The sequence below is a fragment of the Microtus oregoni genome, unplaced genomic scaffold, assembly GCF_018167655.1.
Source record: "Microtus oregoni isolate MIOR12 unplaced genomic scaffold, Mior012 000004F_ref0000308, whole genome shotgun sequence".
In the NCBI taxonomy this organism is placed as follows: domain Eukaryota; kingdom Metazoa; phylum Chordata; class Mammalia; order Rodentia; family Cricetidae; genus Microtus; species Microtus oregoni.
Window position 1 is genome coordinate 44,640,438 of NW_024543063.1, and position 26,663 is coordinate 44,667,100.

Consider the following 26,663-nt stretch of genomic DNA (forward strand, 5'->3'; position numbering starts at 1 on the left):
TTTCCCTATTGAGAAATTGGCTTTAAAAAAAAAAAAAAATTCCCTGCCTGGGAGCAAGGCTCATACCCAGTGAGTCATCTTGTCCTTCAGTAACAGCTCAGGATTTGTATGGCAATTGTACTCATTTTTAGTCTGTGATCTAGAGTGGCATCCCCTCCTGGTAATGTTCTCTTCTTAGGTGACAATGCAGCTTGGTAATCAGGAACACAAGTCTTAGGGTCAGGCAGTTCAGAAGTCCAGTCCTGGCTCTGCCACCTAATTGTTGGCTAGCCTGTCCCCATAAAGGAGAAATGACAAAGGCACCTCCCTCTAGGTGTGTTGGAAGGGTTAAATGGACTCGCGAGCAACAGATGCTAAGCACAGGCCCCAGGATGCAGACAACCCCACGGTAAACAGAGGCTCCTCATTTCTGTAGAAGACCTCAGCAAAATGAGCCCCATGTCTACTCACAGCCCCTTCTCCTCAGTTTCTTCAGACAACACCTAATCACAGGATGCCCACATCTCTGTCTTCCTCCTGCCTATGGGGCACAGAGCAGGCTAAGGAGCCTGTGCTCCAATAGAAAACTAGGCAGTGGGTAATAGGGAAGTGAAGAATGCCCCTTGATGTCCTTCCTCCCCTCCCTCAACCTCCCCAGCAGCCCTGGGTTAAAGCTGGCATCCAGTGCCAGCCTCACTTCTTAGAACCCTGACGTCAGCATGTTCCACAGTGTCTGAAACATCGCTCCTCATATTAGCTGAGGAAGCCTCCAGCTGGCTGCCTCAGGTCCAGGGAGAGAAAGAGAAAGGACATCATTGGCAGAGACTCATCAGGACCTCAGCAGCCATGGCCTGCCCCCCTTCCCCTTTAGCAAATCCTCTAAAACCAGTAAGTAGGCCCTCCTGGGTCCCACCTTACTATGGACCTGTTCTCTCAGCAGTGGGGCCTCTTCTGATACCTCAGCATCTCAGGTATCAGAAGAGATTACCAACCCAGGAGAAACTCCTTGCTTTTCTCCTCCCTTAACTTCAAAGTCACTATCAAGAGAAGTTGCTGACAAGAGCTATAGCCTGATGGGAGTGGTGCAAAAGCAGCAGAAAGAATGAGAACCACCTTCTAGCAAATGTGTCAGGAGGCAACAGCTGGGGTGCAGTCCTGGGCCTTTGCTGTGCACCCATGGGGGAGGTCTCAGGGATAACTTAAGGCACCTGAGAAAGGGCTTTTTATAAAGGTGCTGAGGGTCCCCTGCAAATACAGTGATGGTCCCTGATCTAGGACAGGTCACTGCCTTTCATGTCCTCAGCCTGATGGGATGTGACAGAAGTACCCAGACCTGTGAGGACACCTGCCTAGGCTGAGCCCTGACCAAAGCAGAATTGGGCATCCTTGAGCTGCTGGCTGTCCTCACTGGTGCACCTCTCTGCCTGTGTTGCTAGTCTCCAATTCTAGGCCTCTTGGTCTCTCACCAAAGGGCAGGGCTCCAGGGTTGAGCCTGCTATGCCATGAACCCCATTTGAGGAAGGGGTTGATCTGGCAGAAGTTGGGAAATTAAACCTGTCTTCATGGTGCAGGTCTCTGGAGAAAGAGAACAGAAAAACTGAAGAGATTCTTCTTGGCCCTCAAGGGAGAGGGCTTGACTAGCCAAGTCAAACTGCCAAAGACACTTTCAGGGCTCATTTGTAACGTAAAGAATAGCACAGGCTTTGCTAAGACAGTGCTATTATTAATGTGGCCTCTCCTGGCAGGTGCCCACCCTAATGCCCTAAACAGATCAGGGAGAGGCTACTTTGTTTTTTTGCATTTCAATTTTATACTTATTCATGTGTCTGTCTGTCTGTGTCTGTGTGGCAGTCAGAGAATAACTTGTGGGAATCAGTTCTTTCCTATAGCACATCTAATAAAAACCCAGAGACAGATATTGGAGTTCAACCTGAAGATCAGAAAAGCAAAACAACCAGCCACTGGCTTCTACCCCTACCTCAGTCCAAAATGGCGATCCTGCCTCCAGGAATCTCAGAATGAGACTCTGTATGAGAGCTGTCTCCTCCTGTTTTATATTCCTCTCTAGGGCATGCACCACTACTGCCCAGTTGCTATGGCAAACTAGAGTGGCTACTGGAATTAAAGGTGTGTGTCACCACTGCCTGGTCTGTAAGACTGACCAGGGCAGCTGTTTTACTCTCTGATCTTCAGGCAAGCTTTATTTATTAAATAAATATTTCCTTTCTACCGGTAAGTTCCAAAGATCAAATTCAGGTCATCTGGCTTGGCAAGAAGCCTTCCTCCCACCTTCTACCAGCTGAGGCTACTTTAACTCAGTGTCAAGGCCAAGCAGCCCTGTTGTCCCATTGAGTCTCTTTTCTACTCAGTACACCTAGTCACAGTTGTAGCACCTTGATTTCCCCATTATCAAGGAGTCTTGCCACTTCAGTCTGGTGAGCTTGGGGCCAACTGAGCTTGGGGTTTCCTGCTTTGATTAGTGATAACAGGAGCATGAAGTCTCCCTCAAAAAGATGCCCCAGCCAACAGCTTGCTAAGAGAAGACTATGGTCTTGTAGATTCCAAGGTAACTAGGGCTCTTCTGTTCTAAAGGGAGGGCCTTCAGTTGAAGATTAGCCATCTAGGATCTGCTTCCAAATGGAGGCTTGTATTTAAATAGAGCACTTCTATTAAAGGCAACTCGAGGAGCCAGTAATGGCCCCCTCTGATAGCCTCAATGGTAGCCTCCCACAGGAACCATGCTGCAGTGTGCCTGTGAGGAGACAGGGCACACATAGGTCCACTGTTCCACCGCATCTGTCTTATGTCTTCATCTCTTTTCCTGTTGCTGTGGCGGGATGATCTGATAAAGGCAACTTAAAGGAGAAGCGACTCACATTCAAGGGTACATACAGTCCATCCTAGCAGGGTGAATGGGCAGGCGCTTGAAGCAATTGGTAACAATTAGAAAGCAGAAAGGGATAAGTAAATGCTTGCTGCTGCACAGTTCCCTTTCTCATTATACAGTCCCGGATCCCCTGCCTAAGGAATGGCATCCACAGTTGGCTTCCTACCTCAATTAACACAGCAAGCTAACCTCCCGCAAGCATATCCAGAGGCCTGTACCCCAGGTAATGCTAGGTTTTGTCAGAATAACAATACCAACAATCTGTTTTCTCAGTAGATCTGACCGGTAGTCCTACAATGGTTTCAGTTCTCTTGGCTTGACTCAGAAGGAGGTTCATACATAGGGAAGATAACTCACCCAAGGTCATGCAACTAAGAGCTAGAATTGGGAGCTGGGTAGATCTGATTCCAGGGGATCTAAAAACCCCACACAGTCTCTGCTGTGGACAGGGGACCAGCTCAGATTCGGATACAATTCATGTAGGACTGGTCTCTCATATTGCCCTAATAGAATTTTGTTCTTGGCTGACCTTAAGTTATGAATGCACCCTCTCCCTCTCAGCATTTGATCTTGACTTTGCTTTCTTACCTTTTCCAGTTCTTGTGGGCTGCCTCTGGACTACTCACATATGGGACAGGCAGTCGGTAGCTCCAGGCTCAGATCAGAAACCCTCTCTGTCCTCCATCTGGTTTTCTAAAAAGCTGAGGCCAATTCACCAGGGGTCTCAGAGTTCAGGAGGCCTGTGGTCCCATGCCACCCAGCTCTCCACAGGACCAGTTTTCTTCTCTAAGATGCTGGAGTTGGACTGGATTGGCCATGGTCCTTTCCAGCTCTGACTTTGTGTGGTCCTGACTCCACTCCCTGGAATACTAATGCTGTGTGTTCAGAAGCCGACAGTCTTCCCTGAGAATGGAACTTGTTCTTCCATCTCAGTTCCTTGCCTCAGTTTTTTATTTCACTCTGGTTCTCTTTCCGTCTACTCTCCAAAACAAACAAAAACAACCTCTCCGCTTCTGCCTCAATTCCACAGGTTTCTTTAAGATCAGATTATCCAATAGATTAAAATCTTCACCCATAACAACACTAAAATAACGTCAGTAGCCAAGAGCTTAATTCTTCCAGCTAGGGGCCTACTCCCTGTGAGAAAACAGGGGGCTCAGGGTCTGTGTCCGTCCGTCGTCGTCCCCCTTCCCTGTGGCACAGGGCCCTTATCCACAGCATTGGATGCTGTGTCTGCACTCAGACACAGCTGACCCTGCAGCTTCCTACTTCCCTCTTCTCTCCCAAGTGGCAGGCAACAGGAGCTGCCAGGCAGCAAGAGGAAGACACTGGATCCTGGTCCCAATCCCTGTGTCTTCCTTCTAGGGACAGCCAGACCCCCTGGCCCAACTCTTCAGCGACTGCACCCCACAGCCCAGCAAAAGTACCTGGAGCTACCGCTAGGAGCCTAGGGAAGATGTAGATTTTCTAAATTAAGTCCTTGTCAACAAGTCGTTGCCAAGGAGCAACAGTTGTGTCCATCTAGAGGGCCTCTGCTCTAGGTTTCACACTTTTCCCCGTCTCTCCATTAGCCACCCTAAAGGGAATGGGGAGCCCACAGTAACCACAGGAAGCCTGATCTCATTCCACCACAAAGTCAGTTTTGTGGGCCAGAAGGACCTGTCTGTTTGTCTCTCTCAATACTTGCATGGGACAGAGGACAGACATGCAGCCAGATCTGAGGCCAGTGAGTGCCCTGAGTGGAGTGCTGTAGCAGGCCGCTGCCTGGCTCCCTCCAGGTGGACAGCAGAGTGGACTGAGAAAGGCAGCAGGAAAGCAAGCTTGCTTTCTCGGGGGTAGGGCCTGCTTGGAGCAGGAAGACTAAACAGAAAGGTTCAGCTTGCTCCTGGGATAGGGAACAGAGTTGCTTAAAGGCCTGGCCCTGCCACAGGCCCCCAATGCCCATCTCTCCTTGAACTTCCCAAATGATCACACTTCAGGGGTCAAAGTTCAACCATTAGACGTCAAAGCCCTGAAGCACTGTCCACACCAGGCTATGTCAGAATCCTCTGCAGTTTCAGAGCTGACTACTTGGGCCTTGTCCCACATCCCCTCCGCTGTACCCTCAGCCTGGGTCTGGTTGCCTGGGCTGCGCTGGCATTTTCCACAGACTCCCAGGAGACATGGTGCACATATCTGATTGGGAGCTACAACTGTGGATCAGAATGAGATCTGTGGAAGCAGGGACCCCAGTTCTCAACTCCTATGCCTCTCCATGTAGTCTGGAGGCAGTAGCCAGACCATGACTGTGGTCACCCCATGCACCACACACTGTTACTGGCATCTTTAGAAGTCAAGTGTTCTTCCAGATTGCATGCCCCCCCCCCCCCGGAAAACTGAAAGTGGCAGTTTCCTGTGGGTTCACAAGATGCTAGGCCAGTAGAGGGCCACTCTCCACAGTAACAGTTCAGACAACTCTCTGGCTTTGTCACAGGCCTGGTCCCCAACACTCACCTTCATCCACCCAGCTGCCTCACAAGAGGGCTCTGGGGTTTTTTCCGTTTCACCTGAGAGGAAACTAGTTTCAAAGAACCCAGAGAAGTTGAGGAATTTATTTGGTCCAGATTTGTAGTTGGTTTCCTGAATCTCTCTGAAGCCAATGTATGATCTCTCCTTTCCTCTCCTCTACTCCACTCCCTCTCTTCCCTTCCTTCCTTCCATCCATCTATCTATCCATCTATCTATCTATCTATCTATCTATCTCGCCTCTCTCCCTGTTCTCCTCCCTTCCTTCTCCCTCTCCGTTCCTCTTTCTACTGTCTCTGTCCCCAGTATACGTTCTTCCGCACATTAAGACTGGGCCAGAACCTCTCTGCTTTTATGTCCATCCATTCATAGCCCTTATCACTCTTTATAATGGAAGGTTAGCTCTGAGCTATAAGAGAAGTCTGTCCAACCCATAGCTGCTGCTCAGAAACATTTCACAAGAAGGTTAACAACCACGTTGGCTGCAGAATGTGCTGGTCCCACCCAGCCCTGTCCATATCTCAGGCCAGGTGCTGTGGGAAGCTTACCAATAAACCAGGGTTAAGCAGAACTCTGGGGAGAATCAGAACCCCTCCCCTCTGCTGGTTACCACAATGCAGGAGCTCATCACTTGACAGAGCTCTAGGGCATGCATGTGTACCACTGTCCTGCTGCACTGGGTTCCCTAACAATCTCAGAGAATTTCCACCCCTAAGAACCAGGATCTCAGGTCAGTACAAGTGAGAATGGCTGGATCAGCAGGAAGGAAGACCTGTGGGGTTAGAGGGTAGGTTCAGCAGTCCACTCTCTCAGTGATCCTACCCTAGGCTGCCCTTTCTTCTGTCCTGTACCCCAAGAGGGGCAACCACCAGCATCATCTATACTAACCTACACAACTAATCGGTGGGACTGACAGTAGCATAGGTACTGACTGGCCTTTGTATAGACAGTCCAGGTCTAGACGCTAGGAAAGATCTCCAAAGTCCATTTGGAAAAATAAAAAAAGCTGCCTAAATTCCCCTAGGATGTGTACTCAGTCAGCCAACGTTGACTGTGAGCTGTGTGTGTGTACAGATACAAGTTACTTTGCTTTGCCAAGACACTAAAAAGCAACCTGAGTAGTTTTCTAATAGGATAGGAAATGTGTTCACACCTAGACAGACCTTACCCACCTGAATTCTAAACTTTATTCTTGGGGCAGTGCTCATCTTGTTGCAGAGGGCAGGGTTCTCATGGTACCATGTGACCACAGCTTTGCTCAGAATGCCAGCCTGCCTGCTGCTTTCTGCAGCTCCTGTTTACCTTGTGTCTAGGGCGGAGGCCTCCAGCCCTACTGCCAGCTGGTGTGGGTGCATTTCCCACTGCTCTTGGCCTTCAGTCTGGCTTCCTAGGGTGAATTCTCTGGCTGATTCCCCGAGCCCCAGGGCAGCAAGAGCCAAGTCATATGTGGCCAGGGATGGAGGAGGCCTGGCCACTGAGCTATACCCTTATAACAAAAGGAACTAGTTCCTATGTGGGCAGAAACAGAAAGCCCAATGTTCCTGTGAAAGCCAGGCCTTGGTGCCTCTGCCTTCCTGTCAGCCTTGCTTCAGAGCATGAGGGACAACCTGACCTGGCCCAGATCACATGTGAGACACTACAATCAGCTGTTCTAGACAGAGTCTTCAGATATTCCTTGGCACTGGCTTGTATTAGCCTGAGTGCAGTGTCCAGAGTCAGGAGCTGCATCCATCTCTCTTGCCAGTACAAAGTGTGCCTCTTGGGAACATTCTTAGAGCTTCTTCCCGGCCAGCACTGAAGAGAGCACAGTTTGGGATTTTCCTGACAATAGAAAAAAGATTTCCCTTCGAAGGAGCTGGGTTCCTAAGCCAATTGACATCCAGAGCCTCAGCTAGCACTTGCCTACATAAACCTAGAGCTTCCTAATGCTTCCTAAAGCTCAGTGGGCAGTCTTGTCCATCCATCCCTTTGGCAGCAGTTATTCCAAACTATGCATCATCTATTTCCTTTCCCTGTGCTGCAGTAGGTCAGTATCTCCTAAGTGATTGCCTGGGGCTTAGAGCCAGAGTGTTGGTTGATGGCAAGAACAGGCTCACCAGTGTGGGGACTTGAAACTGCAGTACTTGTCCGCAGGCTATAGCCTTACCAGCTGGGACAGTGGAGCAGCCACAGTGCCTGGGAAAGGCAGAAAGCCTTCCAGTCCTACATTATTTCCTGAGCTGGGCTCTAGACAGATATTGGAGTGATGGACACCCGTTAGACCAGCAAAAGATGGGAAAAAAGCAACACAGTCTAGAAGAGAGTTGCCCTTGACTACTAGTAAATGAGGGTGACAGATGACAGTGTCCATGTTTATCCTATGTGGAAAATGCCGTTTGCTACTATAAAGTTGTCTTCAACAAAGGGGATCATCTTAGGAATCCCTGGTTTCTCTTCTCTGCTGCCTACCCCATGGGAAATACAAAGCCCCTTTCCTGCAGCTCCTGAGACTTCCCTCAGAGACAGTATTCACTGTCTTCAACCTTGACCCTTGCACCCCACCAAGGAGTCAAGGCAGCACATTGCACTCCAGAACCAGGGACCAGCTGATGGCCCTCCCCACCCCCTTCCACTGCCATGGTAACAGCAGGAGCTCCTGCTCCTGCAGAATATTGCTTTCTTGTAACCTCCCTCCCCCTCCCCTCTTCTTTCTCTCACACAAAAAGAAAGCACAAGTGTTTTATATTCATTTTGCAAAACTGCTGTGTAGCGCATACTAATTGGTGTGGCTTCCTCCTGCTTTCTTTGAGCTAGTCCCCATCCTCAGAGCCAGGACTCTAGGCCAACCATGGGCATGGACCCAGGCAGCCTGCTCACTGGCAGGAGAACTGGATCTGGGTTTCTGGGGGTGGAGCAACTGGCCACATGTCTGTGGCTCTGGGGCCTTTCCTTCTGGCCTTGTGAGGTCCTTGAGCAAGGATCCCTTGTCTCCCAGCTTCCTACCCACACTCCAAGGATTGCAGGGTCTCCAGGGAAGTATAGAACACCACAACCCAGGCTGGGCACAGAGACTCAAAGCCAGTTCTAACAAGAAGAGTGGACCTCTACTGTCTCTGCTGTCTCTCCCAGAGCCCCTGTTGACAAGACCTTTCTCTGCCATAGCACTCTTCCCTGGGCCAGATCTTTATTTTGATTGTTGCTTCAAAGCCCAAAATCCAAGTTGGGATTATGAGTCAGCTGAGAAACAGCTAGCCCCGGGATTTGATCACAAGAGCTAATGTCAGAGAGCTACTATATATTCCCACAGTAACTCCCCAGTATCCACTGTAAGTCATTCCTTGCCGTCCATTCAAGCAGCCCCTTCCCTTCTTCAGTTCTGTTCTATTTAAGGGGCGGGAAGGGTTAGTTCATTGTGTGTGCACCTGTGCATGTATGGTGTCCCAGGCAGGGCTATGGGCTTTTTGCCAGTCTCTAGGACCAGAAACAAATAATTTGCTTTGTAAGCACAGGAGGAGTGGCGGGGATCACCAGCGGAACCTGTAGACAACATTTCCGGCTTGAATTGTGCAACTGAAGTGTAATTTGCATTCATTTGCCATTTGATGTTAAGCTTTCTAAAATAAGAGAGTTCTGAATGCAAAATGTGCAGCCTTTCTGGCTCTGCTCTCCTGTCCAGTGGGCAGGAGGCAATAATGCAGAGATGGATGGTGTACAGTCTCATGAAAAGCCCTGTGTGAACACTGTTATTCCCACCCCATCACCAAGCCAAGGCCATTAAAAGTCTTGTAATAAGAGTGGTAAATCAGAATCTTTGAGCCTGCTTTCTGTGCTTTGTACATGAAGTCCCCTTGTTCCTTGGTATGCATAAAGGGTTGATGCAGAGAACCTTTGGATTCTAGAATCTGAAAATGTTCATATCCCTTCTATAAAATGGGCCAGTATTTTCATATAACCTGCATAGTCTGTTCTATGCACTTTAAGTCATCTCTAGGTGGCATATTATACCCAATACAATTAAATGCTTTGGCAATACTATTATACTTCATTGTGTAGGAAATAGATAAGAAAAAACCTTCATATTACTGTATTTATGTACATCACAGTAATATTTTCAGTCCACAGTTGGTTAAATTCTTGGGCATAGAGGACCAGCTGGTCTCACAGCCTTCAGGGCAGCTTTGCATGGTCAAGTCTCCATTTGTACAGGGAAATAGAGATGCTATTACCTGCAAAATGGAGCCCATATTCATAAGCTTGTGACAGTCCACTCTAGCCTGCCTCCTAAGCTTGTTTCTAGCTACATACACCTTCCAGTCCTCACAACCCTCTCTGGAACTAAAGCACCACAAGCGTTGTTTCCTGGAATGTGCCGAGTTGTTCTCTGCATCCATAAGCAGCTTATGCTAGTTAAAAGAATACATCAAATGCCCTACATGTGCGCACACACGCACGCCTTTGGTGGATACATGTCCAATTGCTTCCAAAGGCTCCTGGCTCCCCTCAAACCAAGTTGCTGATTCCTGAAGCCCAGAGGCTCTCTTTCAATAAATGTTTAATTTTGCATCCTATAGCCTGTGACTCAGACAGAGCCTATCCTGTCTAGCCCTGTGTCTCCTATAGTTAGAGCAGAACCATAGTAACTACTCAGTAGACTTTAGGAAGAGGAGAGCTGCGTTGGATAGCATTGCCTGGTCTAGGGGAGGTGTTGGGAGTCTGGAATATCTGACCACAAAGCCCTGAGTAGTTTTATTAACAAACTGAAGTTTAAGGACCAGAGCTGAGTATGAAACAGACACTCTTTATCTTGAGCTGGTGACAGTACAAATCTCAGATTCTCATGTAAGAGTGTAAGGTGACACAGATGGTGATTGAGTGTTAATTCCAGCCAAAAGCAAGTACAGCTTGCTCCTCTGACCTCTCTGTCTCTTGTAGCCTGGTACTTGAGCTGCTCCAGGAGACATGACCTTGTTCAGCTCATTCTTCCTGCATGCTACTGGTTCTTCCTAGGCATGTCTTCAGATGGAAAAAAGTACCCTGCAGACATCTAGTAGGTCATGTACCTGGTGCAAGAGCTGGAGGCATCTGTACCATCAGCCTTGCTTGCCCATACTTTTCTCACTCAGAACATTTGACCTCCTGGATTTTTTGCTCAGAGGGCAAGTGTCCCTGTTCACCTGCACAGAGAGATCCCTGAGGGGCAGCATGACTTGTAGAAGCAAAGTGCATGAAGGAGACCAGGGTGACCTCCTCCTCTTCCTCATCTGTCCTGAGTCTGAACCGATTGTCAGATCATAGGACATTAGAATGAACTGCTCTTTGGGCAGTGGTGAAAGAAACCCAATTCTCTAAAGTGCTGCCGGACTGGGAATTAGTGTGCTAATTTGAAATTTTGGTTTAGTTTTTACATTTTACATACAGTTCATATACCAAAGCTGAGCAGTTTTTAAAATGTTTTACAAGGGTTTTAGCCATTGCTACTGCCTAATTCCAGGACATTTCATCCCCCAAGAAAGCAACTGTATCCATTAGCAGTCTCAACCCTAACTACTGGCAACCACAAATGTACCTTCATCTTTTCAGATTTGTCTCTTCTAGACATTTCATGTAATCATGGTAGTTTGTAGCCTTGGATATCTACCTTCTTTGACTTAGCAAGTGTTTATGAGGCTCTTCATATTGCTACCTAGGCCAATATCTTTTTTTTTTAATTTGTGTATGGTATGTATACATGCCACAATCAAGGATGACTTTCAGGAGTCAGTTACCTTCTTTCTATCTTACTGAGCCAAGATCTCTGTTGTTTCTACTGATACACAACATATGTCAGGTTGTCTCTGTCTCCCATCTCACTACAGGAGCACTGGGATTACAAATATGCCCTACAGCTTATCAGGTTTGTACAGCAAGAGCTTTTACTCACTGAGTCAAGCCCCCTTCCTCATTTCTTTTTATGACCAGGTCATTTTTCTGTGGAATGGGTATACCACATACTGTTTATCAGAAGAGAGACCTTTCTGTTGTTCAACTGGGATGAATGTTCACATAGAAGTTTCTGTGTGAACATACGTTACAGTTCTCTTGGAGTGGGAGTACCCCTTTGAAAACTCTGTTTAATTATTGTAGAACTTATCTTGACTTGATTCTTGCCCTGCTGTTTAGTTTTGGTTGAGTCACCCCACACCGTCCCCCCACTCCAAGTCCCTGATCTAGTTTCCCATCCCTGACCTTTGGGAAGGTCCTTGCTTGTGAAATGGAGTTCCAGAGAATGGTGGGGGCTAGGATCTGCTTCTCTTTCAAAACTTCATAACTATGCCATCTGCTTTCCCACCACACCCTCTTCCCTCTGTGTCTTCCCTTCCTGGAGCCGAGAGCCTGCTGGAGACTCTTCCTTTCAGGAAACAGAGCCCTAGGGCTACAACCCAAACCCACCTAGGATCCTCTAGTTCTTGGGCTGACATGGTGCTACCTTTTGTTCCTGCCATATGACAGGGCTGTGTAGGGGCCATGTCTTCCAGTCACTGCGGAGCCCTTTTGTTGTGGGAGGTCCTAAATAGAACCTATTCCAAGAGCAACTAAAACCCAAATTCCAGTGCACAAAAGGACAGGCAAACCATAAGTTTCTGGTAAGAGCCATTGCTTTGTTGATTCTTATGCCCACAGCCATAGGCAAGGGTGGCTCTGACTCCCTCCTAACAGCCCAGTGTCTTATGCAGCTTGGATAAGAGCAAGAACTCATACAGGCCTAAAGAAGGTCTCAGGGCCTGTGTTGGGGGCACAGTAGAGGTGGCATCTGAGTGAGTGACACCATGACCAGCCTAGAGGAGGCCAAGGTGCAGGTGTTAAGGTCATGTGCCAAATATGTGATATAGCTTAGAGAAGACCAAGAGGCCGGAAAAGGTCAGCAGGCAAAGGGATCCTCAACAATGGTACAGGAAAGCTAGTCAAGCAGAAGACTGACAAGCAGAAAAGTGTCAAGAAAAGTGACAGTCACATAGCGTCAGGTGGGCACTTTCACGTTTCAGAGACCTTTCCAGAGTTATACACAAACATGCCTGTCGTGGCATGTGTATGTAAATGAAGATCAGAGGACAACTTGTGCTAACTGGTTCTTTCCTTCCACCTTGTGAGTTCTGGGAATTGATCTCAGATCAGCAGGTTTGATGTCAAATGGTTTTACCTGCTAAGTCATCATGCCTGCTCTCTTTACCTTTTTGAACAGAGTCTCCTGCTGAACCTGGAGCTCACCATTTTAGCTAGACTGGCTGGCCAGCAAGCCCCCTGGATTTGACCATCTCCTCCACTCCAGCACTGTGGTTACAGACATGTGCCACTGTGCCTGACTTTTCAATTGGATGCTGGAGATCCAAACTCAGGTCCTCTTGCTTGCAGGGTAAACATTTTACCCACTGAGCCATTTTCCCAAACCCAAATTGGTCCTACCTTTCCCTCCTAAGTGCTGGGCTCACTGGTGAGCACTACACTTTATACCCTTTGGTGGTGAACAGCTCCCGGTGAGCCTTGTCATCTTGAAGGAAAGCAGCTTGTTGTCTGCAGTGTGCTGTGTTGCTGAGTTCCAGTGTTCATAGGTTGGGTATATAGACTGTGATATTTTCAAATTGCAGTGTGTATATTAGGACATAACCCCATCTTCAGTTGAAGAGCATTTGTGCTTACAGGGATTTGTAGCCATCATCACTATCTGATTCCAGAACATTTCATCATCCCAAAAGGACCCACATTTTAGCCTTATCTTGACCTGTGTTATCAAATTCCACCCAGCTAACCTCTCAGGGCCCACCCACAGAGCTCTGCAGCTTTTCCCCTAGTCCCCTTCCCTACTATGGTTCTTTTTTTTCCCCTTCCTCCTCCCACACCATCCAATGATTAGTTCTTGGTCTGGGTTCAAGGTAGCACAATGAAGGCACAGCTGTCCCTATCTTCAGCCGCTTTGCTGAGATGTGCTGGAGGTCAGAGTTAGTTCTAAGGATGTACCTGTGGTGAGGCAGAGGCAGGCCTTCTTGAGAACTGATGAGCTGGGAGCAGAAAGACTTGGCAGGATCTGCAGTGGGAGGAGCTCCATGTTGGGGGAGTATAAAACACAGGTCTTAGGACCCATGACCGTACACAAAGGGGCATGCCCTGGTCTTTCCCTACTGCCCACTGTATAATGCAACAATGGGATGGGCTTTGCCATTGTGCAGCTCTGGTGCCAAGTGAAAATGATGTTGTTTCAGGGTTAGGGGCACCTTAGAGGCAACCCCAGGGGAGAGAGGGCCTATGGCCCAGAGTAACTTGCACGTGTATTCTGCCTCTTCCCTGGAAGAGTCAGTAGGCAAGTTGGCAGCTGAAGAGGCCTTGCCCCCACCCAAAACTGAGTGGAAACACATGGGAGACAGTCCTGTCTGGATGTTAGGAAGTCACCAGAGGCCAGAATCACACCCAAAGTATAGAGGACCCTTTGGGTTCTGTGTGACCTAGTGTCACCTGTGCAGTGACGTCTGTTCTTGCACAGGGAAGTATAGGACCAAGAACCTCATACAATACAGAGACTGTGACATACATCCTATGTATGGTTCATCCTGACGCCCAGGACCTGCATCTCAAGGAGCCCTCTCCAGTCCTGGTTCAGAGTCAAAGAGGTGGCCTGCGGGAAAGATTCTCCAACCTCATCAGCGTCCTTTCCTAGACCTCACCATCAGTGTCCTCTTAATCCGCACCTTCACCACATTTTCCCAAGCCCTCTCACAGCAATAGGCAAGCAGCACTTGGTCTACAGGTGTCCCTTCATGACAAGACACTCCTCATCTCTGCCACATCAGCTCAGCCCATAGTAGGGAGTGTGTCCTTCATCCTCCGCTTGTCTCCCCAGGTTGTCTTGAAGGATCTGGAGGTGTTGGCAGAAATTGCTTCCTCCCCTGCAGGCCAGACGGATGACCCAGGCGCACCTGATGGCCCTGACCTCCGAGTCAGCCACTCGGAGCTTCATGTACCCACCTCCGGCAGAGCCAACCTGCTAAACCCTCCCAGTAAGTATTTCCCTGAGGGCTCTGTCCTGAGAAGATGCTAGTACTGAATCTTACCTTGCACCAGGAGGTCACTCATAAGGCTGCTCTGCCAGGTATGAGGGCCGGTAGATTGCCGACCCATGGTCTTCTACCACAAAAGAGAGCGCCTTCCTGCTGCCTCCCGGCTCACACTCCAGTAGCCCCCAAAGAGACCCTCACAGCCCTTTTCCCTCATCTTCAGTACTTTTGATGCTTTTGAACCACTGACTAAGCACAAAACCTTCTGAGGCAATTTCTCCACAGGCAGGCAACCAGCCAGGGCCTTCAGTCTTGGGTCTCACAGGTGGAAAAAGGCTAGGCAGCCATTTCCTCCTCAACAAAGCTCAGAATAGCTCTCAGCATGGCAGGCAGCCCAGGCAAGAGACAGGATAATTCAAACAGGCTGTTTCCGGGCTGTCCTTGCAAGTGAAGGTAGCCAAAGCATTCCTGGTGCTTGTTACTCGGGTTCCTTTGGGGTGGCAGGTAGCTCTTGTCCCTGGCCACACTGCCTAGCTCCTCCTCTCCCAGGCAGAAACCACCTCCCTGAGCCACGTGATCCTTTAAAAGGCCCAAGGACACAGATTGGTAAGAAATTACCCAATGAGTCTTGGATGTTTGCCAGGTCTTTGTCCCTTGAACCCCTCATGCCGTCTAGACACAAGGACCTCATTAGCTTTCCATACACCCATAGCCTTTCAGTAACATTGTGTTGTCATTCCCCCCACCCCCGCGACTCCATGGTATTCTGGTTCCTAGCCTTGGATCCATATTACACCTGCCCCACCTCAGTAGAAGCCCCTAGCTGTTTGACCAGATACCATGCCCAGTGTCTGAGAAGTTGAGAGTATTTTCAGGCCTTGGTACACCCCTGGATATGCCAAGTCAAATCACAGGCCGTGTACTGAGGACACCCCTCCGTGACAAAGCTATGGATCTCCAGAGCCCTGCAGCAGGAGGCACATGGGAGCCCAGGCTCCAGGCTCTCCCGCTGTATGTTCTGTCTGATGTGCAGAGCGAGGGACTCCAGCAGCAGCCTGGCTTCCTCTCTCCCATTTCCCCAGGATGCCATCACTTCCTCACTCAGGAGACCAGTTTCCCTTGAGCAGTCATTAGCTGTGGTCAAGGAAGCAGCTCCCATATCCTGATGCCAGGACCCCCCTGCTGTGGCTCCCACCTCCTGTCCCTCAATGGAAGAATTCATTCTCTACCCTCTCTGTCTTCGAGTCAGTATAATAAGGGCCAGCCACAAATTCGGGGGACAGATGGCAGAAAGCAAGTGTGGTGGTGCAGAACAGGTAATAGGAGCTACACTGATATGGAGGAAAGACTTTTCCTTAGATGGGGGGGGGGGGGGTCCAGTAGGAGCCCAGGAGGAAGGAGCCCTGCAATGCTCCTCAGTCCTTCCTCCCTAGGAGATAGCACCCTACCGTCTTATCCATCTTCAGGGTGACAGCAGCAGAAGGTTGCATGAGCCATGGGCAGACTGAGATACCTGGTGCTCCCAGGACCCTCTGTGGTCTCTTGTTTTCTTTACCTCCTTCCTGAGCACAGAGAAGTTGATAGCTGCAATATGGGTTCCTGCTACTGAGAATATGCGCCAAGAAACTACTTTAGGCACCCAGTCTAGAGTTGGGGTCCTGCAAGGTTCCTGGGGGCCATCGGGTATCAAAAGCATGGTGCTGCTTAGAGACAAGAGCTGAGAAAACTTACATGGCGGAGAACTCTGAATCTCAGTCCCTCACCCCATCAGATTGGGTAGGCCATTAATGAGGCTGAAGTAGTAGGACTTTTACCCTGGTCTGCCAAAGCTCTTGGAATGAATCATATCAGCCAGGGACACTCAGAAGTCATAGAAAAGAACAACAAAACATCCAAGATGGGCAGAAAGTCAGTCTTGGGAAGAATCCCAGAGAAGTGCCGATAGCCAATACTGCAGTTTCCTTCACAAACCCGCAATTACTGGTAGCCACAAAGTTAGCCTGAGCCCTTTATGGAACTTAGGGCCATGAGACCCTCCAGACAGATGAAGGTGCATTCACATCTACATCTCCACAGCTGGCATCAGACTTCACAAATATGTTCATGACTCTGGAGGGTCAAGATCAAATCAGTAAGAAAGGAATGCAGGAAGCCAGTTTGCCCTCTGCCCTCTCCTGGCTCAGCTGCCTTGGGAGTCCCGCTGCAGACGCCGTGGATGTGTGGGGCGGTGTTGGGGTCAGAAAGCATGCAGGAAATGTCCTCATTGCTCTGCTGGCTGCTCTTCCCCAGATTACTTCCTGGGCACTGTGCACACATGCGTATTTGCACATGGACAGAGGCTGCAAGACCAGCCCTTCTTCCTGTCTAGAGTCCTGTCATCTGCCTTTCCATGACACAGATCTGAGAACCTGAGACTACAGTGCTGTGTCCCATAAGAAGAAATCACTCCACCCTCCAAGCAGGAACTTTTTAGAAGGCAATGTCAGGGCATCTCCAGGGAAGCCAATGGCCCCTCCTTCACATTAGCTCTGTACACTCAAGTAGTGCAGATCCCACACAGTGATGGCGAAGAGACCTATCACATGGCTGGGTGAGTGCTGTGTTGCCCTAAATGCAGTACCACAGTAGTTCCCAGGGCACTGGAGACAGAGTTGCCCGCATGGGACTTTTCCTTTCACGTGACGTAGCATAAACTCTCTCCTGCCAGCACAGACAACCAGGTCTGAGTTCCACCTCCTTTGTTCCTGACCAGAAAAGAACTCCCTCCAGAACAGCAGGAGAGCTGCCTAGGCCTCTCAGTAAAGCCATCTCCTAGCCTGGGGCTCCTGGGACTCAGGTTACTGTATACCATCTCTACCTGATTCATAAAATCTGCACATGTATTGTATTGCCAGGCTGTGGAAAAAAGGACAGTAACCAGTCCTCTGTGGGACCACCCTGACCCACAGAACAATTAGTAGAACCCAAGATCCATCTTTTTTTCTCCTAAGGCCTGGACAAGCTCTGCTCTCAGGCAGATATCAGGCCTGAGGTGAGCCAGGTACCCTTGGAGTCCAATCTGGGCTAAGGGTCACAGCAGGTCTGATACTTGACCTAACATTTAAGTGTCATGACCTGCCTGCTTGCCATGGGCCCTTCTTTCTTTTCCTATTTTTTCTTTCTTTCTTTTTTTCTTTCTTTCTTTATTTTTTTTTCTTCCTTTTTTTTAAAGCAGGGTCTCATGTTCCCCAGGTTGGCTTTAAATTTATCAGGTAACTAAGGATAACTTTGATTTTTAAATCATCCAGCCTCCACCTCCCAGGTGCTGGGATTACAGGTATGCACCACCACTAGGGAGGAGTAGGGATAGCTTTGTCTTTTCTCAGCAAGCATTCTATTCCCAGCTCCATTGATGGACTAAAAACTGCCCGTGGCAACATACTTTGCAGGGCTCATTGGTCTGGTGTCTCCACCTCTAGCTCTGAAAGAGACAAAGGTGAAATGTTCCAATTCCACTTCATTCCCTGCAGACTAGGCCAGTGTGACCAGATGTCAGCAGTATCTTCCTATCATCAGACAACCAAGTCCTGGAAGAAACCCAGGAGCTTTCAGGAACAAGACCATTTCTCCCTGTGGTAACTGTGGTGCCAAGAGCTGCCAGCATTGCCATGCACCTATCGAAACCTGGTCCTGTGTTGAACACTTTACAGGGATGTTCACCTAGATCAGCCCAACTTCATCCAGCAGCTCAGAGAAGAGAGCATGCCTCAGTCCTCTGACTGAGGTTGTGACAGGCATTTGGACTGGCTGTCAATCCCGCACTCAAAGAGGCATAGAGATTCCACCTTTGCCGCCTTTGGAAGCTTTCTTCACCTAAGGGGAAAAGCAGTAGGATCCTAGTTGTCTGACTAAGAACTGGTCTGGGTGTCCTGTTCCCAGCTGTGGCTTCAGCCTACCAGTTCCCCAAGAAGTAGTTCTTTTCTTCACGGAGATTCCAGGCTGGCCTAAGGCTCCATAGAACCTCATTTCCTGTCCTGCTGTCTTCTGCTTACTGTTCCCACAGCTTATTGTCACAGCTCCCCCAGACCCTGCCCGTTGCTCTTTGGACCTCAAAGCCTATATCTCCTTTCAGCTCTTGGGAGGCAGCAGAAAGATCTGGACCCTGTAGTGGGCTCCTGCTGCAGGACCCACCTCCCCATCTTCTAAACTGGGATGGAGTACTTGGGGGCTTTGGAAGCTCCTCCATAGGCAGGTCAAGACCAGCACTGTGCTGTGAGGAAGTGCCTTGGCATCTGTCCTTAGTATAACAGGACCACTCGGATCAGTTCTGGTGACAGCCTCTGCAAGGCTGCCCGCCCCCAGCCCCTCCTGCTTGTCAGGGTGGATGGTGGAACCCCCCTTCATTCCCTCTTGGCTGTGACCTATTAAGGCCCCTCCTGCTGCCAAGGAGCAAAGGTATAGGTTCCAAATCCTTGATAGCCCAGAGTGATCAGAGATGCAAACATTTGGGTCATCCCTGCTTCTTTTTTGATTTTATCAGGATCACCAAGTGTCTTGTATGTTCTTGTGATCTCAGGCTACAAGAGCTAGGTTTTGTTCATGTATGAATCCCTAGGAGCAGGTACCCAGCAAGGATGAGGACTCTTTCTAAAAGATGATTGAAATGAAAGATGGCTATGAACAGGTCACCAAAGGTGAGCAGAAGTTCCCCAGACGCGCTGTCCAGGAAGGTGTGCTCTTGCATGCAACCAAGACTTCTTGTTGGTTGGTCTTGCCAATTCTTGCGCGCTCGTGTGCGCGTGCGTGTCCTGGCCTTGTCCCAGCCCTTGCTTCAGTAGCAGCCCCTTCCTAATAGCAGATGGCTGTGTGACCCCCACCACTCCCCTAAAAGCTGAGAATTACTCCTAAGCCCCTCTGTAACTGATTATCTTGTCTTGTGCTGCAAGCCAAGCAGCTGGAATGCATCCTGGATGTGGGTGAGGCTCCAACTCCTGTCTTAGGTGGTTACCTCCAGGATCAGGTCACCCGGGTGATGCTGGTGTGGTGTCCTTTCATCCATAGAACCAAACAATGGTACTACCTTCAATTCTACAACTTCCTCTCAAAAAAAAAAAAAAAAAAAAAGACCAAAGCAGCTTGGCCTCCCTTCTTCTAGTCTCTTAGTTCTATAGGAAGTTGCTCCTTCCCTACCAGTCTCCCTTTTGTCCCATACCAGCTTCCCAGTCTTGCTTCTTCTTCCATGAAGTACTTTCTTTTTGTTATTACTGTTTGGTTTTTTTTTATTGTTTGTTTGTTTCTGTTTTGTTTTGTTTTGTTTTGTGACAAGGTTTCTCTATGTATCCTTGACTGTCTTAGAGTTCCCTATATAGACCAGGATGGCCTGGGATTCACAGAGAGCCTCCTGCCTCAGCATCCCAAGTGCTGGAATTAAAGGCATGTGCCACCACCGCCCAGCTTCATGAAGCACTTTCTTTGCCAAGGGTGGACTGTACCCCTTTCTCTGAGATGGTCACAGATGAGAAGCCAGCTCACTGTCTCCATGGCCTGGCTAAATCAGCAACAGGGTCTAGATCTCATCTGTTCCTTTGGCCTCCTGGGTATGTTCTCAGTAGCCACTGTCCCTTGCCCTACTCCCTCAAGTCAGCAAATCCTAAGAGCTACTTGATTGGGCCTCCCCAGATCCCTGGGCCTGACCTCAGCAAGGAAGAAAGTAGAGAATGAAGCCGGGGCCTTGCAAGTGGAGTCTGAGCTGGGTGGCTTATGTTTTTGCATCTGGTTTTGCTGCACTGTAACTTGGGTTGTGTATTGAGGCCAGAGCTATTTTTATCCTGACATGTGAGGCTCCTTCACGTCATAGCCACAAAACTCAATCCAAAACATCCCAGGGAAGGTTGTTTGTGAGGCTTTCTGCAGATTCTCATGTCGCCACATCAGGTTTCACTTAACAACATCTGCAGGACTGGCTCCCCAGCCACCACTCCACTGGCCTGTCTTTGTATACAGAGGACTCCCCACAGCATCTGTCTGCCCCTGAGCAGCCAGTCAGTCACGTGAGCTTCCTTCCAGCGCCCCCACAGGCTTCTTGCTTGCCCAAACCAGAAATGTAAGGCAGATCTGTGTGACTGAGGGATTGCACTCTCCCTCACATCCCTGTCCTCTTTGGGTCAGGAAGTGGAGATCCTGCTCCTCTCAGCCCTTCAGGAAGAGCCCTGAGACACATATCCCTCTGTCCTCCTGGCCCGCTGAATCCCACCAAAGTAACTTGTCCACCATTTGAGTGAACCTACAAAAGTGCCCTGTTGGTAACTGAGTCCAGTCTGCTAGAACAGCTCTGCCCAGATGCAGATCTGGAGGACATGCCCTAAATCAGACCGAGCCAGGCTCAGCTCTGCCTGTCCCAGGCATGTGCAGCACCAGCCCGTCTTGAGACAGAGCCACTTCAGACTACACAGCCAGATGAGCAAGAGCTGGAGGTGGGCAGAAGAGGCTGGTGGAGGCGTTTGAGCTGTCCCCTGGGAGGTGCAGGCTGCAGTGAGGCGGAAATCTCTACAGTCACACTCCTGGGGCAAGTTTGTTCTCTCTACCTCTTCTCCTGAGCCCCACAGCCCTGACCAAGAACTGTTAGGTTTGGGATGGGTCAGGTGATTCAGGAGGACACTGAGTCAGATCACTGGGGACTGAGGAATATATTAGATGTTATTTAAACACAATGAACAAGAGAGGCAGAGGGGGGCAGCAACATGGTGGGAGCTCCAAGGAGAATTCAAGACCCAGTACCAGAGAGAGACAGCCTGGCAGGATCTCAAAAGAAAATCGGTGTTCATGTTGCAGAACAGGGAATCTCTTCTTATGCCTTTTTAGGGTAGGGGAGAAGGTCACAGCAAGAGGCTGCAGCCAAGCTCTCTGATCCCAGACAGGCAGCTGGGAAGCTGTGCAGAGTGGGATGTGGCACCTCTTTGATCTAAGCCCACTCAGGTGAGATGTGATGGCATGGGCAAGTCTGCTAGCTGGGGACCTGTAGGTGTCTCTGAGAGGAGGCCTGGGCTGAGGCTGTATTCCAGAGTCTTACCAGAGCCTCTTCTCGAGTCTCCAGACAGCAGCCTGAAGACTTCCGAGGTCAGAGACAGTTGGGCAAAAGGGAAAAAAAAAAAAACATGGTGGAGAGAGCTCTCACAGACTCTGACCCTGTCACCAGTGAGCACTGACAGCTCCCCTTTCTTGCCCAAGATTACCAACCCTGAATGGGTGCAGTGGTCTTCCTAGAAAGTGGGCTCTAAGGTCAGAAATCCTCTCCTGATGGTTGTATTTCATATAGGACAATCTGGGGTTCCGGGTGGCTATCCTAAACTGCCACACGTAAGCCTCCTGTCAGCCGAGTTTTTGGAAAGGCACATGGCCTTTTCAAAACCAGTCAGGGAATACTAGGCTTTTTCTTGTGTGTGGTCTTTGAACAATGGGCTCACTTTGAAGAGCAGAACTCACGGGTTTTCCCAGAGGAGACTGCGCATAAGAACTAGTCACTTGTCCCATGCTTTCTATCTCTCCACTAAAGGCCACCTCCATTTAGCCTGGTCACTGAGAGTCCTTTTGGACCAGTGAGAGCTCTTACTAAAAGGAGCAGAGATGTGTCCAGGGAAACCAGGGTAACCCCAAGCCATCTCTCCTGTTGTCTTTGACTATTCTGTCCACTCACCTTAGGGGCGGGGCACAGATAGCTTCTTTTTGAAGTATCTCAACAGAAATCCATGAGTTTGTTTCAGATCCTAATTCTTCCTGCACTTCCAGCCTGTTCAGCAGGGAATGAGAACAGTCTGCCCCACACGGTTCTCCAGGACAGGAAACATTTGCTGATGTCACACTCACCCCGTTTACTGAACACAGACTTGTGCCATGCCTTGTCCAGTACATTACGTGTGTTTTCTCTTGTTAGGGACTCTTAACTGCCCTTATTTATAGATGAAGAAGCTGAGGCCAGAGCACTATGCTCAATGCTTTCTTTCCCCTGTCCCTGGGAAGCTGCAAACTCCAGTGTTCCCAAAGCGCCCAGCTCCTTAGGACTCCTCGATGGCCACAGCCATGGAGGGCGTACTTGTGGTTACTCTCTTCATTGGTCCCTTTGTCCTTTTAAGTACTTTGAAGCCTGGAGGCCTTAGACCTGGAAATGAGGTGACCCAGGGGTGCACATAGAGAAGCAGGAAGGAGACAGGGACCAGATGATGCAGAGATATTCCCCAGAAGCATACAGGTAACTAGATTCCTGTACACATGGCCCTGGGGCTGTAGGGTAGGTAAGCAGGCCATGACAGCCATCACTGATGTATCTCCTGTGGGTGAGGATGATGGGGGGGGGGGCTGCCTCCACAGCTGTGCCTTCAGCCACCTCATCTACCATCAATCCCAGCTGGGCCTAGAGTTCCTTGATCTGTAAGAATGTGACACTTGAGTCTGCAAACAGCCCCTTCTGGACTAAGGAGCAGAGACTATTTGCCATTCCAAAGTCACTCAGTATCAGGGCAGCCAGTCTGTCCCCAGCATGGACCCTAGAACAGTGGAGCACAAACAACAGAAAGTTGAATGGGCCTGTCCTTAAACTGGGCTTTTCACTCAGGATACCCCAGCACAGTTCCCAGGAGGTTGTCTGGAAGAGTCTTGAATGGAGGGTGTTGTCTAGAAGAGTCTTGGGATTTAGGGTGGCAGGATTTGGAAGTGTGGAGGTTGTGTAGAAATGTCTTGGGGTTGAAGGCTGCAGAGTGTGTAAGTAAAAAGCCTTCTAGTTCCCAGAAAAGATCAGGGGAACACAAAGGGCCTTGAGGTGTTTCGGTGCCACTGTAGCCACTGGCCACCAGTAGCTCCACTGGGAGACTTGTGCGGCCCTGGGTGCTTTTATCCATTCCTTTATACACTTGGCCTAATGCTTCTGGAGGCTCATGTGTGCCCCCACAACCAAGCTTGATCTCCAAGGACCCTACATCCTGCCTACCTTGTGCCACTACCTGCCTGCTCTTTCTGGAAGAGAGGCTTCTAGACCAGAAAGAGGCCAGCTCAGAAATCGGCAGTCTGCTGCCTCAGTTGGCCCTATTTACTCAAAGAAAGAAATGACATATTGGACTTAAACAAAATTTAAAATTTTGTGGGACTGGAGATGTATCTCAGGGGTAGAGGCTCCCTACCATGCGTGTATGAGGCCTGTAGCACCACAAACGGTTTGGTTTGGGTTTTGCAATACTTGGAATTGAACCCATGGCCTTGAACACAGTAGGCAAATGCTCTATCATTGAGCTGCTGTGCCCCTAGCCCAAATATTTTTGTTTCAGAGGGCAGTATCAAAGTAGACTGGGGATGTAGCTTTGTAGTGGAGTGCTTTCCTGGCAGGAAGTGGGGAGAGACCCATAGAATAGGAGAAAATGTTTATAAGCCACCTACCTGATTAGGACCTATATATATATATATATATATGAAGAACTTTCATAACAAAAAGACAAATAGTTCAATTTTGGAAATAGGTAAAGGAATCGAGTAGCTGTTTCTCCAGAAAAGATAAACATGGGTGGTAATATAGCTAGAGAAGTACAGATCAAGCCCACAGTGGAACACCACTTTCCGTCCACTGGGATGGCTATAGTGAAAGGCAGCTAACACATGCTCGAGAGGGTCTAGAGAAGGCAGAGTCTCCTTTGTAGCCACTGTGGAAAGTGGCCTGGCAATTCCTCAGGACCCAAACAGTCTCCATGCTACCCAGCAGTTTCATCCCTAGATATATAGCCAACAAGAAGAAAAAACTGTCCATACAAGACTTGTAGGCATGACTGTGAACAGCATTCATAATAGCGACAGAGTGGAAACCACAAGTACTCATTGTTTGATGAATTAACAAATACAATATGGTGTATCCATTGTTTGGCCATAAAAATGAATAAAGAATGGATATGCACAACTAGGACAACCCTTGAATATATGTTCCATGAAAGAAGCCATTTTGGGTTCCATTTATTCATGCAAAATGTACATGAATTGCATATACATTTGAATGCAAGTGCATATGAATATGCAAGTGTATAGGTAAGGATTTGTTTCCAGGGCTTTGAGAAGAGACTGGGAAGTAAAGGTAATAGAGGATCCCAGTAGAAGAATAGTTAAAGTATTCCACAGTTATTGCTGCTTTCTGTACAGCAAAAAATATTGTGAAAACTTGTAAGTGGTATGCTTTGAAAGGCATACTTTATGTTGCAAGGGTGAGACTAATAAAGCTGCTGTTTTTAACAAAGACGTCCCACTATTAGATTGGGCAGACAGAAATCTCATCATCCTTGTCACCCTTTCCAACACTACAGTTGGAGTTGTCATGCATTGGAAAGGGAGGAGGATGCTGTGGAGAGTATAAATAGCCCACACCAGAACAAGCCCAGCATCCCATTAGCTTCCTCCTGTGCCCTCCATGTGGGGCTTCACCGGGGGCACATATGCAGGAGCAGGCTGAAGGAGTGTCGGTGAGGCAGAGCGTGTCTTCAGCCGAGGCCTGTGAGAGAGCAGTGCTGTTTGCTTGCACAGCCATCAGGGCTTTGCAGGCTTCCTGAGAGCCAGCTGAAGAGCACCTTAACCCATTTCCCATGCTAGGCGGGATTCAGACAGGTTGCCCTGTCCACTGGGTATTTGCTGTTCTTAGCCCAGAGCGTGATTTATGTTTTTTCTCAACACTGGGAAAAGAATTTCTCTTGTGCCTCATGGGGAGGTTGCTAGCTTTGCTGACCATGGAGAAGTTGCACCTACCATCTTTTTTTAGGTTGTTTTCATTTTGTTTTGTTGTTTTAGTTTGGTTTGGGGTTTGTTTGTTTTTTTTTTTTTTGGAGGGGGGGACTGTGTTTATTTGGTTTGGTTTTTCAAGACATGGTTTCTCTGTGTAGAGCAGGCTGGCCTCACTCAGAGATCCGCCTGCTTCTGCATCCCAAATGCTGGAATTAAAGGCATGTGCCCCCATGCTCAGCTGTCTATCTAACCTCTTTATTCTTGGACTGGCCACTGATTATCCTTAATTTTGCAAAGCAAACCCCACATGTATCTAATTTGTTGGGATAGTGGGGAGAATTGTGTTCATTTGTTTTTATTTTTAAGATTTATTTTAGCCAGGCGGTGGTGGCGCACGCCTTTAATCCCAGCACTCGGGAGGCAGAGGCAGGCGGATCTCTGTGAGTTCGAGACCAGCCTGGTCTACAGAGCTAGTTCCAGGACAGGCTCCAAAGCCACAGAGAAACCCTGTCTCGAAAAAAAAAACCAAAAAAAAAAAAAAGATTTATTTGGTATGACATGTATGTGTGTTTAACTATGTGTGGGTTTGTGCATATGAGTACATATTACCATGGAGACTAGAAGATAGTGTCAGGTTCCCTGGAGTTATAGGTGGTTTGGGACTGCCTGGTGTGGGTACTGGAAATCAAACACAGGTCCTCCGCAACAGCAGTACATGCCCTTAACCACAAAGCCATCTCTCCAGGTCCTGTTTGGTTTTTATTTTAGCACCTAATAGAGGTCTAACCTGTGAGATGTTCACTGAGTGGTATGGGATTACACAGAGGAGTGAACCAGTAAATTGTATGTGCTTGTATGTACCCATAGAGTCCTTGCTTCCAGTCTCTGGCCCTTGATTGGAGATCTTTCTCTCATCTTTTTAAACATAGATCCCTGATATTTACAGTTGTATTCTGTCTCATCATCCTGTAGACACACAATCAGATTAAATCTTGGCTCTGTTTCTTTCTTTGCAGGCACCAAAGGCTTAGAATGCTCTCCTTCCACTCCCACTATGAACTCTTACTTTTACAAGTTCATGATCAACCTTCTGCAGACATTCAGCAGTGAACGAAAGCTCCTGGAAGCCAGAGGCCCATTCATCATCAGGTCAGCCCTGTATGCCTCAGCTTTGACTCTCTTGCTGCATATGGTGGCAAAGTAGCCACCTGCTTTCCTTTCTCCCCCGCCCCCCTTTTCCTGATGTTTGCATTGTTCTTGGAAGGAATGAAGAGGGTTCTTCCCTCACACTAGATTGTGGTACTGCCAACATGAAGCAGGTAGTCCTTGGCATTTCTTTAAAAACTGAGTTAAGTGTTTATTTCTTGGAAGTGTTTTCCCTTCTGGTTAAATATCCTCTCCATAAGTGCCGCCATTGTTCTTTTGAAGAAGAAAGTGAGCCAGACAGAACATAACATGGACTGGAGCCCAGCTACTAAGTAGCACAGGATTTGGCTAGTTCAGTGAAGCCAAGTTCTTGCATTGAATGAACCCAGTCCTGGACAGGTCTGAGAACTGTCATCCCATGC

The 26,663-nt window shown here is 48.7% G+C and overlaps 1 protein-coding gene across 1 annotated transcript in view; it reads left to right on the forward strand.

The window, feature by feature from the left end:
• Positions 1–26,663, forward strand: part of Vac14 (VAC14 component of PIKFYVE complex) — a 116,198-nt gene that overhangs the window by 49,363 nt on the left and 40,172 nt on the right. Inside the window, exons 13-14 of the mRNA XM_041650911.1 lie at positions 14,220–14,376; positions 26,112–26,244. Of these exons, the coding sequence (XP_041506845.1) occupies positions 14,220–14,376; positions 26,112–26,244 (290 nt within the window). The remainder of the gene's footprint in view (positions 1–14,219; positions 14,377–26,111; positions 26,245–26,663) is intronic.